This window comes from Haliotis rufescens, unplaced genomic scaffold (genome assembly GCF_023055435.1).
Source record: "Haliotis rufescens isolate VD_foot unplaced genomic scaffold, xgHalRufe1.0.p SCAF_7, whole genome shotgun sequence".
Taxonomy (NCBI): domain Eukaryota; kingdom Metazoa; phylum Mollusca; class Gastropoda; order Lepetellida; family Haliotidae; genus Haliotis; species Haliotis rufescens.
Window position 1 is genome coordinate 20244466 of NW_025964361.1, and position 13873 is coordinate 20258338.

The 13873-nt window shown below is 39.6% G+C and overlaps 1 protein-coding gene across 6 annotated transcripts in view; it reads right to left on the reverse strand.

Moving 5' to 3' along the window:
- Nucleotides 1-2225: 2225 nt before the first annotated feature.
- Nucleotides 2226-13873, reverse strand: part of LOC124139815 (serine/threonine-protein phosphatase with EF-hands 2-like) — a 101516-nt gene continuing 89868 nt past the window's right edge. For 5 of the 6 annotated variants that reach the window (XM_048387650.1, XM_048387652.1, XM_048387648.1 and 2 more), the window contains 3 exons: nucleotides 12567-12673; nucleotides 7542-7705; nucleotides 2226-5780 (listed from right to left, as the gene is read on the reverse strand). In XM_048387650.1, the coding sequence (XP_048243607.1) occupies nucleotides 5328-5780; nucleotides 7542-7705; nucleotides 12567-12673 (724 nt within the window). In that variant the 3' untranslated portion in view covers nucleotides 2226-5327. Of the gene's footprint in view, nucleotides 5781-7541; nucleotides 7706-7730; nucleotides 8157-12566; nucleotides 12674-13873 lie in introns of those variants that run through there. The other variant, XM_048387653.1, reaches the window with a different exon arrangement.

Here is a 13873-nt window from a genome sequence, read left to right on the forward strand (position 1 = left end):
TGATTGGTATTATGAGACACGTTCCATGCTGAAGGGGGACCGATCACACGCAATCCACCAAGTCACGGATCCTGACCATCGATTCAGTCAGTGGGGACCTACCTCCACAAGTGCATCTGTGATTAGGGCAAGGCTTTGGACATGCGTAATTATCTTATTGGTTTTGGGGTCAGGTGTAATCTTGGCATTCCCTTTTTCATGCCTAGGTCCCCCAAGACTTGCGGACTCTTATAGAAAGATTCAGGTTAATCCCTCATTCATGTCTACTGACTCGTGAAGATCTCCACGTCCCATAGACGTTGAACGGTTTGGCTAATTCATTCTAGTTCTTTTTCCATGGTATTGCAAAGAGGTGTGTGGATTAATGCGCGAGTGTCATTCGTTAATAACCTCGGGGCCAGGAAATTAGTACTCGTCTGGTAGACGTAATGTTGACAGCAGCATTACCAGCATTTATAACTACAAGGCGCATCATTTAACTAAGATAATAAATAGTGGGATCATACTCGGGGCTAATATTCCCTCAAAACAAAAGAGTGTGTTAGTCGCTCCCCTGCCAGATGAACCGGGTCATATGTTATTGAGTCGCCCAGCATTAAAAGATGTTAGTTTAAAGTTTGTTACTGAATTCAGTGGTGTATTTAATAACTTGAAGAATATACCCCCAAGCGCTACACTGGGGATGCGCCAGAGGAAGCCTTCGAGATATTACCGGGCCTAAGAATTAAATGGTTTAAAAGACATGAACGTCAATGTTGTATTTTCAGCGCGGGAAACAATTTCATTAATACAAACCTCATGGACATCCACGCTAATAGGAGGAACATTTCGCTTACTTAGATCCTTATGCCATATAATATACACCTAATAAGGCTGATGTATACTCTCAAGGAATTCTCAACTGACCAATTAAAGACTCATATAATATAATAATATATATAATGGGTTTATATCCAGCGCTCGATGAAACATCTGAAAAGATGGATACTGTTGATGGATTTCAATTACATCAAATAAGTGACATAAAACATCAAATAGAGAAGGAGCGTGATTCTAGATTTGGATTATATAAAAAGTATCGCAGAGCTGCGAATGCTCTTGATGGAGTTGACACTGCACTTGCAGCAGCTAGGATGTGACTTGGTGTAGCCGGTGTTTATTATCAACAATAATCACCACGCCTGTCGTACTTGGCATGGAAGTAGCAGCCGGAATCTCTGGACTTGGCAGGAATAGCTCTTAAATATATTTCTCGTAAGTTGCAAAAGAAAGCATTAAAACATGACAGTATTCGTGTACTTGCTGAAGCAAAGTTAAATAGCATTGAGGATCATATTTCAACTGCACTGGCTGATTGCAAGATATCTGAGGAGGAGTTTCGTTTAGTGTTGTCAGAACTCACAAAATACAACGCAATGAAGCAGGAGAATCGATCAAATTCTCGTAAGACCAGTGGCATGATTAGTGAAAACCAAAATTCAAAGAAGAGGGGAGACAACAAGCGCGCCAAGTATTCCGTAACAAAACCAGAGAACTGGTTGGAGATTAAGAATAAATTGTTTCCTCGATATGAATCTTGATCCATGACGATCACTGGATCGCATTGCATTATTTGTATAAAAATGTCCTCTGTAGTAGCATTATTGGGTATGAATCTGGTCTAGGTGGCAGTGAGCTAGAACCCCCATTCCCTATACTACTCAAAGCATTCTTTATCTATTCCCGCTGGGTTGAAACCCCCACTGACATGTACACTGTTACTGGTTAAATAGCATTGACGTACAGAAATGATGCTGACCCAATGATACTATCATGATGGTCTCCAACATGCGTTACAACTCCGACTTGTTGGGGTATTTTATGGGTGCTTCTAACACTATACCTGCGGTCTTCGTTCATTTGTTTGGAACCCTCGTCACCACTCGCATCTTTCCGTAATCAGTGGATTGTCCCGGATTTGTACTAATGCAGCTAGGAGCCTGAGCAAAGAAGGGGCAGTTCCTGAATTTCAAATCTTTAGGCCCTACTTATCTACTTGTAGAAACAAATGTGACGCATGGCAAACATATGGCCGTCAAATGAAGGCGTGAGGGACGGTCCGGGTGGACACTCTTCCTCGCCCAGACCCATGACAGCAGCACCGCCGACTTCATGCTTCATCAGGTCGGACCAACTGTCTGGACACGTGAAAGAAAATGAGAACATAAAAAAACCACAGAAGCCAATGATGTGAACTGTGTTTTATTCACTAAAGACAGTAGTTCATCTTGACAGCAAGTGTCTGTGTACATTAGTTGAAGCACAACATACACAAGTTGGGGAAGGAAGACTTCAAAGTGTAAGTACATGTACACATGTCAATACTGTTACGTAGCTCAGTAGGACTACAAACCGAGGCTACAGGTCATAACAGGGGCTTCTTTGGGAAGTGGATATATCACTTTACATTACGATAAAAAATGCCAAAGGATAATTAGAAAACGTTCCTTCACAATACAGACAGAGCTGATGGTTCCTATTCTGAAAGTCTCCCTTGTCGTATTGGGAGGATATTTGCTGCAGTTTATTGTGACTTGTTTGTGCACACTTTTTATTTCAGTGTGCTCAAATTACATTTGATTAAAGACAGAAATAGAGGGGTCAAACATGTTTTGTTTTGGTGGACCATTGTTGTCATTCTACTTTGGGACAAGGTTATATATCAAGTCAAAGTTTTGTCAAACACTTTCGTAAAAAATGTGATTTGTAAGTAATTTTGATGCCTAGAGCCTGGCTGTTTTACACATGTTTCATTCATGACAGTGGATGGTTTGATTTTCTCTCTGCAATTTCTAATATACCATTTGTGACAAGATTTAGGCACGTGTGTCAAAGTGACACAGGTCATCACCATTCATAAAGAAATAGGTAATGTTATGTACAGACTGTGTCTGTGACAGTCAATTTACCCTTGAATAAACTTGGTATATCACGATCCAATAAATATTCAAATGAGGACAACTACCAATCTCTTTGAGAATTATATGCATCAATTCAATCTCTGCTTACTCAATAAACTACGGACTATCATTCCCAATAGGTTTAGATAGGGTTTATCTGATGTCTTGGTGATTATGTAGACGAACATGGCTGCAAATCATTTTGCCATATGTGATTAATGGGGCAGTTTACTGAAACACTGCATGCTTTCTAAAATGTAGTTCTTTGAGCGAAATTATAGCCTATGTCTTAAATTTGATTATTTTAAGATTAACATTATATACAACTTTATTGATAACTACTTCTGTTTTTATTGCATTTAACAATGTTTCGATGTAGATTCTTACACCGTTATGAAGCTGGAGTGACAACAACGAAGTGATGAGAGGTATATATACATGATATGTTGTGGTACACCAGATTAAAATCTACATTATCAACAACAGGCAATGGATAACAAGTAGCACACAGATAATTGGATGAGCCATATGTACAGTAACATAACAAATAGCACACAGGTAATGAAGCCTGATGTACAGTAAAAAAAAGTACCGGTACAGATTAAAAAGTTGTAACAAGCTGATTGGATACTAATTAAAAAGAGTCCATTGCTTGATTAGATCTTCAAAGGCAGATAGGTTGTGACAGCAGATTTCTAAGGCTTCTGAGAGTTTTCTTTGTGATTTTATGATAGAGTTTATTACCCTCGTGTGTTTCTGTATATTGTAATAATCAAATATGAGGAATAACAAATATGTCTTATCCTCGCCAATTGCTTTCGTAGTACATTTATTATGCCTTCTATATCATATTTATGATACTGAAACACACTCAGCTCGGAATCTCAATTTAAGACCAAGGCTAATTCCATGGATAAATGCTGCAGTTAAATGATAAAGATACATATGGTATTACATTTTGACATACTTGAAATAAGCAGATGGAATTGTTTACCCACACCTAAAGTAAACCTTAAGTAAATATATCTGTATGATACTATTAAATGTATTTCTATAAATTTCTTCTTTAGATTCATACCTGCCTGTCTCACTACCAAACACCCTGCCTCATATGATTTCAGTGTCTACCTTCATACAAACACAGAGGCGGGGCCAGGATTTTGATAAAGGTGTGTGAGCATAACGCCCAAGTCATCAAGTCATTTGCCTGCGGATGTGGTTGAGGTGTAAGGTGGCTGGAAAAATAAAGGGCACACGCTCTGGATCGGCCAGTTCTCTAGGACAGTTTGTTTAGAAATAAATAAAATATAGAAATAAAACACCTTATGCCTCATAGCTGTGAAAGATTTGGATAAAAATCTAATACAAATAATCCACAATTTTGAAAGTGATACAAGTTCATACAAGATTACTTTGAAGGCCCTGGGGAGGGTTCATGTCAAATGTCATAAACCAAGCTTTATAAACTATCTTTAGGTAGGCCTAAGTAGTGAAAATTAATTTACAAACAAGATATGACCTTCAGCATTGTTTCTTTTCTGCTGTTGATCTCATTTGTCATATTTTGACATCATGTTCGTGTTTAGGAATAATTCTTGTTTAAAGTTATTTGAACAAAAGAGTAATTTCTCTATCATATATCATATCATGTACAAATAGATTTAGCAATAATAGTAAGTAATATGTCTACCTCAAAACCTCAGTCTTGGTTCTTTTCTATGAAGTTACTTTCTGAGTTAAATGTATATTGTGTAGGTGTCTGTGTCCCACCCAGCCAATACATATGGCCGAAGTTGGACTGATATATAGACTTCACAGTCAGCTGTGAGCAAGTGCATCTTGCAAACACACTGACACTTACATAGGAACCTAAGATGTAGGGTAACGTTAAGAAGCTGAACCAGAATGAGCCATTAGGATAAGAAGTCATTGGTATCATGTGGCATGGTGTAGACATTTCAAATACAAGGGTCTTTTTGTTATTTCAAACCAAGTCAACATAACAATCCACAGAGATTCACATTATTTCATACCTCTTTTCTCAAATGTGTTTATGCACCCACATCAGAAAAATATATAGTACAGAACAATATATTTATATTTTCATATATATATATAAGTGTAAAAATGTTGGAAGACTAGCTTGGAACATTTTTGAAAGATACTATCATTACTGACACTGAAAAGATTGCAATATATATTGTCAGAGAGGGATGGCTCAATCAAACCTGTGTTTACAGATGGCTTAAGGACCTGAGTGTTTTCATAATGATTCCTAATGTTTCCTAATGATTGTACCCCTTCTAGGCCCGGTGCCATGTTGTAGCACACTCTGACTGCACTGCTGCCAGTGTCTACTGACATCAAACAGCAATCATTGAGACAGGTCTACCTAGACAGTCTCTTGATTCCCATGGCACTGTTCAGGGTTATCTGAGAGTCAGTCTTCCTCGAGACTCTAAGGTTCATCTGGGAGTCTGTTTTACTGATCAAGCTGATTTCATCCTGGTCACTCAAGAGCTCTTCACTGATTTCGTCACCATTTAAACTTGGTCGTCGAGCCATATTCTTCTCTTTCCCATGTGCATCAACAATTCGAAATGCTTCTAGAAACTCATTAAAGTCTATTTTTCCATCACCGTTAAGATCCAGACTTTTGGCGATGTCAGCAATATGTTGAGGCTGCAACTGCATGCTGGTGTGTCGAGTGAGGATATTGCAGGCTTCCTCAAACTCCTCCATTGAGATAAAACCAGAGTTGTCTCGATCAAACATTCGGAAGATAGTCTCCAAGCTGTCCTTGTGGCGATACAGCATCTCTGTCAAGGTGGGGCTGTTGTGCTACAAGTATATCAATGTGTGTGTGTGAGTGGAACACTCTGCATCCCATGTAGCAGCACATCCAACATTCACTGACTAAATGTCAAATCATCAAAGATGACCCGTTTCACATCAAACACCAAGTGAATTTGTTCCAACTTTACTACCCGTCACTAAGAGTTTACAGCAACAGTGAATGTATGTTGTTCCATAACCTTCTTGAACTATTACATCAACATACTGTAGCCTTGTGTAATGTCATCAATGAAATTGAAGTATAAACATTTCCATATTTATATCAATCGAGCCAACACATGGGAATGAACTTGTTTTGATTATTATATTTAGTGTAGGTAAGAGGACTCGGACCTGGTGCCTAATCATTGAGGACACTATTTCAACGTTTAGACCATGGCCAATATGCATTCAATGGTCTCTAGTACCCAAAATATTTAACAACATTAATTTGATAGCAGTATTTTAATTGAAATTCAAGAGTTCTATGCTTAACTGTGAGAACACTGTTTGAGTCGGCCCTGTGTGATGCGTGTGAAATGTGTTCCTCGAGTCTTACACACAGGTACCTCACTCTTTGGTGATGGATACATTTTACGCAAGACCAACTCAGCACATTTATCAAATATTAACTTGCTCATGTTAATCACTTGCACAAGGCACCAGCGTACAAGTTACTGACAAGTAGTAATTGTCTGCTTGCATCAAATCTGCATGCTCGGCGACCATGTGTTGTGACATAAGTCTTCACATTCTAGCCAGATGCCAGTAGTGCTGAGAGTCGCCAATGGTCCCGTTTAATGTTTTCCCATGATTCACTCCTGACTTTCTGGTTAGGCGTGGACATGGTGGTTTGGAGGTGTCTTAACGAACGTCATGTGAATATCAATATAAGGCAACATGACAGCTGGTCTGTAATAATATGGGACAGGATCATTATGACTGTCAGAATGCCAAAGCATATTTTCCGTTAAAGGGTCACTGGACAGTACTACCGAGATGACAATCTGACACCTATGGTTGTGTGGTTTGTGGGCCATGCTGCTCCATGCTTTGTCTTTCAAGATGATAACATTCATGCCCATTGTGCATGTATCATAACTGACAACCTCCAGCAGCCAAACGTCAGAATTGGACATGATGGAGAGACGTGTACGCCAACCTAAAAACCCATCTGCTATGTTAAGACAAACTGGTCGACGTGCTACAAGAGGAGTGGACAAGATTCCCTCAAATTGTCATTGTGAAACTGATTCAGACCATGCAGTGCCATATTATATTATAAATGAATGTTCGACCACTCACGGGGGCATGACCAATTATTGATCAATTCAGCCCAGATGTTAATTTTATTTACACACCCCTGTTGTCTTTCTTGATTGTTTGCACCCTTACAATACAACATCAACATGTTCTGTTGATTGACATGTTACACCTAACCTTGCCTTTTTCTTATCCATCTAATTCCATCACTTGATAGCTATTTGAAACTTTTTTTATCATCTGTTTTTTGCATATATGCCCTACTTTTTCTGTAGAGAATATGTGTAAACAGTTCTGCTGGTGGTTTCCTTATCTAATATGTTGGGATCAGTCTATGTTATCCGGCACCATTCTCTGGATTTCTGTTTTCTTCAATGCTCTCAATCTTGTCACGGTGATATTGAACATAGTTTGGGAAATCAAATGAAGAAAACAAATACTTAACGCCTGATTTTGCATGTTTAAAGGTTAAGCCTCAAAGCCACTGTGTAACTGAAGACTCACATTGCTGTATCTGTGTTGTACATACACCTCCTCAAACATGGACTTGTACAGCACCATGCCGTCCTGGTCAGACTTGACCATCTTGGGCTTGAGCATCCGCCAGGGTACGTCCACTTCCACCACCTCCTCCATGGCAGAACACCAGTCACACATGGATATCCTACCTGTAACAATCACAGGTAACACCCAGTCACACATGGATATCCTACCTGTAACAATCACAGGTAACACCCAGTCACACCAGGATATCCTACCTGTAAACAATCACAGGTAACACCCAGTCACACCTGGATACCCTACCTGTAACAATCACAGGTAACACCCAGTCACACATGGATATCCTACCTGTAACAATCACAGGTAACACCCAGTCACACCTGGATACCCTACCTGTAACAATCACAGGTAACACCCAGTCACACATGGATATCCTACCTGTAACAATCACAGGTAACACCCAGTCACACATGGATATCCTACCTGTAACAATCACAGGTAACACCCAGTCACACCTGGATATCCTACCTGTAACAATCACAGGTGACACCCAGTCCCACCTGGATATCCTACCTGTAACAATCACAGGTAACACCCAGTCACACATGGATATCCTACCTGTAACAATCACAGGTAACACCCAGTCACACCTGGATATCCTACCTGTAACAATCACAGGTGACACCCAGTCCGACCTGGATATCCTACCTGTAACAATCACAGGTGACACCCAGTCACACCTGGATATCCTACCTGTAACAATCACAGGTAACACCCAGTCACACCTGGATATCCTACCTGTAAACAATCACAGGTAACAACCAGTCACACCTGGATATCCTACCTGTAACAATCACAGGTAACAACCAGTCACACCTGGATATCCTACCTGTAACAATCACAGGTGACACCCAGTCACACCTGGATATCCTACCTGTAACAATCACAGGTGACACCCAGTCCCACCTGGATATCCTACCTGTAACAATCACAGGTAACACCCAGTCACACCTGGATATCCTACCTGTAACAATCACAGGTAACACCCCGTCACCCCATCATTTAACGATTTGTATTTAAAATGTAACAAAAAAGGAATTACATAGGATCTGAAATGAGCAGTAAGACAGCATGAATACTCTCCCCCCCCCCAATCTCGCTCCATTTTATCATTGAATTGATGCATATTTTGCATATTCTCTTAAACTCAGTTGTGCACTAATACATAACACAACGGCCATGAATGACTATTCTGGCTCACAGGTTACTAGTCCTACCTAGTGTGACCTTCACAACAGTGTTTCAAGAGGATCAATGCAATGATGATAATGCATCCTAGAGAGATCAAACAACATTTAGTTAACACTCTGAGACCATAAAGTTTTGAAACAGATGTAGATGAATTCGACCAAAGTGTGTATGTGTTTTCTTACAAGGGCTGACTCTAAGTTCTGAGCCTCACACAGAAAGAATTGCATAATAGTGAAATGATGTGTTGTGGACATCACATGATGTCATAGAGCTATATTCACAAACACTTGAGTCAGTGGAGCATTTTGTTTCGTTGTGACAAGTCCATAATATAAGCAGGGGTCTGTGATCGTCAGAAAATGGACAAACTTGAACATGCAGTGATCACATAATTGCAGAAAAAATGGCTTAACACCAAAAGCCATGCATGAATATAATGAATAGAACAGTAGGAAAGGATGCCCTTTCCTAGGCCATGATAAGAATGTGGCCAGCAGAGTGTAAGTGGCAGGGAGAGCCATGAAGACACCAGAGAATCCATGATACGGTTATGACCGACTGGCAAGTGACTTATCACCAGTTTGGTAGTTCAGCATGGATTTCCCAGGGGAGAGTACGTTCCATTACCACAGAAACTTTGGCAATGAAGAAAGTATCAGCTCCATGGGTTCCCATCAGCAGGAAAGGTTATGGTATCCTTATTCTGGGATGCCGAGCGAGTCATGGTGGGGCCCTACCTTCCAAAAGGCCAGGCAATAAACAGAGCATATTAGGCTGAACTTTTGAGAGATGTGGGAGCTGATGGCTTGCTCTTCCATCAGGACAATGGGCCAGTGCACAAATCAGTCACTGTCTAGGGTACAATCCATAAGTGTAGATTTGAACTCCACATGCAGCCACCCTATTCCCCCGATCAGGCTCTTTCAGACTCCATCGGTTAATGAAGAAGCTCCAGATGGAACACATTTCGAATTGAACGATAATGTCATAGCAGTTGTGGAGGACATCATGGACTCCCAAGAGAAGGACTTTCACAATACTGGGATGAAATCCTCCCAACATTGTTGGTCAAAGTGTATCAAAGTGAAAGAGGATTATGTTGATTATGTATCAGTTTAATGTCTTTAGGTCAAGTTTTTCTGTATGTGGCTCAAAACATATGAATCAACCCTTGTGTATGTACACAGGAAATCATGTGACTCCGCTGTATTTTACATGTTGGTGGAATCAAATTTCAGGTACGTCTCTTTCATGCTGTGGATTGTAATGATTCCTTCTTTAGAGAAGTATGATATTACTATTTCAAATTCAAGTTTTTGATCATATCTTTTCAACACATGTATGGTGTTTGTATTGCCAAATTGAAACACGAAGGTTAAACCAGAAATTGGTGAAGTAGGTAAATAACCAAACATGATCAATAAATAATAAACAAATTATATTGAAACACACAGGATTAGGTTTACAGTCACAAAAGGCAATACCATGGGTCAAATATGAAGCAGCAGCAATATTATAGGCCATATGTTATATGTCGGTGCACTTATGTATGTCCAGAAGTTGTCACAGCCAAATGTCTTGAATGAGGCATGTGCTCTGCTCTTGAATCTTAACGACAGTATTGAAATCTGACCGGATGTTTTCAGATAGGTATCCCGTATGGGTAAAAAATAATAAATACATGTAATATCTTATGTGTATCTTGTATCTTGTATCTTGTTTGCACTAGGCAAGTCATAACAGGCATTGAATCGCCCACGTCTTGCAGTATTATACGTTGTCAACCTTCTGGAAACTTCTAGAATGAGGTATTCTGTCACAGAAGTGAGGTAGGGAATGAATCATTTACAAAGGCAGTTTAAGAGTTTTTGAACACCTCATTTTTCTGCCATATCACTACAAAAATATATACTGCCTGATAACTTATGGCCACATAACATGTGTGAAGGCATGTGCTGTATCATCTTCCTGAGGCAAGGGAGTTAGCTGACTATAAATGTTTAGTTTCCATCCTTGCCGAACTAGGCTGGAATTTCTGATTTATGTTGTCTGGCCTAACAAGTCTATGCATAGTCAAATAAAAAATCGTGAGTCAATATGACATCAGGCATTTGACATCATGGCCATGCTGTGCAGATTTTGGTTGATTGCAGGATTTGCAACATCAACTGGGCATCGACGTATATATATATTATATATATTATATTTGAAGCAAAAGCAAGTGATGTGATTGGTGGATAGGTAGGAGGGATAAAGAAGGGGCATAACTCGAAATAACACAAAGTACCAGCCTAGTTTGGCAAAGGTGGAAACTGGACTTTCATAGTCAGTTAAGTCCCTTGCCGAGGGAAGGTGGTGCTGTATTTATGAAGGTCAAGAGCAGCATGACATTGTGTGAAGGTCATTAACAGTATGCATGAAAACTTGCTTCATGTGTGAAAGTCATGAACTCTATGTGTGAAAGTCATGAACTCTATGTGTGAAAGTCATGAACTCTATGTGTGAAGATCATGAACTCTATGTGTGAAAGTCATGAACACTATGTGTGAAAGTCATGAACTCCATGTGTGAAAGTCATGAACTCTATGTGTGAAAGTCATGAACTCTATGTGTGAAAGTCATGAACTCCATGTGTGAAGATCATGGTATGCATGAAAACTTGCTGCATGTGTGAAAGCCATGAACTCTATGTGTGAAAGTCATGAACTCTATGTGTGAAAGTCATGAACTCTATGTGTGAAAGTCATGAACTCTATGTGTGAAGATCATGAACTCTGTGTGAAAGTCATGAACTCTATGTGTGAAAGTCATGAACTCTATGTGTGAAAGTCATGAACTCTATGTGTGAAAGTCATGAACTCTATGTGTGAAGATCATGAACTCTATGTGTGAAAGTCATGAACTCTATGTGTGAAAGTCATGAACTCTATGTGTGAAAGTCATGAACTCTATGTGTGAAAGTCATGAACTCTATGTGTGAAAGTCATGAACTCTATGTGTGAAGATCATGAACTCTATGTGTGAAGATCATGCTATGCATGAAAACTTGCTGCATGTGTGAAAGTCATGAACTCTATGTGTGAAAGTCATGAACTCTATGTGTGAAAGTCATGAACTCTATGTGTGAAGATCATGGTATGCATGAAAACTTGCTGCATGTGTGAAAGTCATGAACTCTATGTGTGAAAGTCATGAACTCTATGTGTGAAAGTCATGAACTCTATGTGTGAAAGTCATGAACTCTATGTGTGAAAGTCATGAACTCTATGTGTGAAGATCATGAACTCTATGTGTGAAGATCATGGTATGCATGAAAACTTGCTGCATGTGTGAAAGTCATGAACTGTGTGTGTGAAAGTCATGAACTCTATGTGTGAAAGTCATGAACTGTGTGTGTGAAAGTCATGAACTGCGTGTGTGAAAGTCATGAACTGTGTGTGTGAAAGTCATGAACTCTATGTGTGAAAGTCATGAACTGTGTGTGTGAAAGTCATGAACTGCGTGTGTGAAAGTCATGAACTGTGTGTGTGAAAGTCATGAACTGTTAGTGTGAAGATCATGGTGTGCACAACAACTTGCTGTGTGTTTGAAGGACATGAACTGTGTGTGTGAAAGTAATAAAATGAATTTTAGAAGGTCATGAAATGTATGTATGAAGGCATGCACCCTGTGATAATAATGGCTCTTACTGCTGTAAGACTGGCACTTTACAACAGTGTTTAAACTAACAAGCCCTACCCATTCTATTCCTATATTTCCTGAGATTCATACTGTTACCTGTGAGTTTCATGTCATGCTTCTGGAACTGTTCCATCAAGTCTGATCTGAGGGCAAGGAACTTCTCTCTCAGGTCATGCAGGGCAGAGGCCTCCAGTGAGCTGATCCTGGCGTGACATGATGTGACACATGCAGTGTAGAACATGCAGAGGTTGGTGACCAACTGATAGTGAAACTAACATGATTTGCTGGACAAGGCTATGAAGATGACAAGCAGTTTGTTGCAAGCCTTATTGCTTGTCTTATTCTTGTCTTTTGGAGGTTTGTTTTGTTTTATGGAGGTTGAAGCCTTCCAGTAAATAAAGCGACAAAACCATTTCCATATTCAATAGAAATCTCTACATAAAGCAGAGTCGATTGTACGATTCCGACTATATCATGAGCATGTGTTTTTGAATGACTATAAATAATAATGATTGGCTATATTGCTTTAAATGACTTCTTCTCTGGAACTTAGAGATAGATATCAACCATATTTGGTTAGAAGCATTCTCTGGTGGAGAATTCAAAATTGTACAAATTGAGGGGCCTTCTCCCCCAAGGGGCTGAGGGGCGGGGCGACCAAATAGAAGTACTTTGGCGTTTTTGTTTTAAACGACTTCTTCTCTGGACCTAAGAGATATTTATCAACCATATTTGGTTGGAAGCACTTACAATGTTGGGGATTCAAATTGAAGAAATGGAGGGGCTGAACCCTCCCCCGACCTCCGGGGACTAAGGGGCGGGGCTAAAAAGAGTTTTTAATTTGGACACAGTTAAGATCCCCACCGTATAACCATATGTGAGTGAGTGAATATTGCTTAACGCTGCATCAGCAATTTTGCAGCTATTTGCGGCGATATAACCATATGTACAATTGAGAGTATAATGAGAGGAATGCCAGGACTTGCCCTTCAGTTCATCTGTCTGGCACTCCCAAAGGAGTAAGAACCTTGACCATAACATGCAAACCAATATTATCCCAACCCTATAATAAACAGATACATAGTATACATTTGTTTGTTATGACTAATACATTTATGCCAATTTATGCCATTTTATGCAATCAAAATGGAAACTTAGATCCTGGATCATAGCATGGAAATGGTTCAGATCTTTATGCTGTCAGATTTGCCATCCACCTATTTTAGATGCTGACAGAGTCAAAATTATGAGATATTTGCAGTATTATATATGTACAATGCAAATGTATATTTTGTCATGATTGTGTAAATATCCAGGTGAGTGATACAGGCCCTATGGGCCTCTTGTTCACAAAATGTCCTGAACCTCTGAATAGAGATACGTAACAGTATTTGTGTTCACCA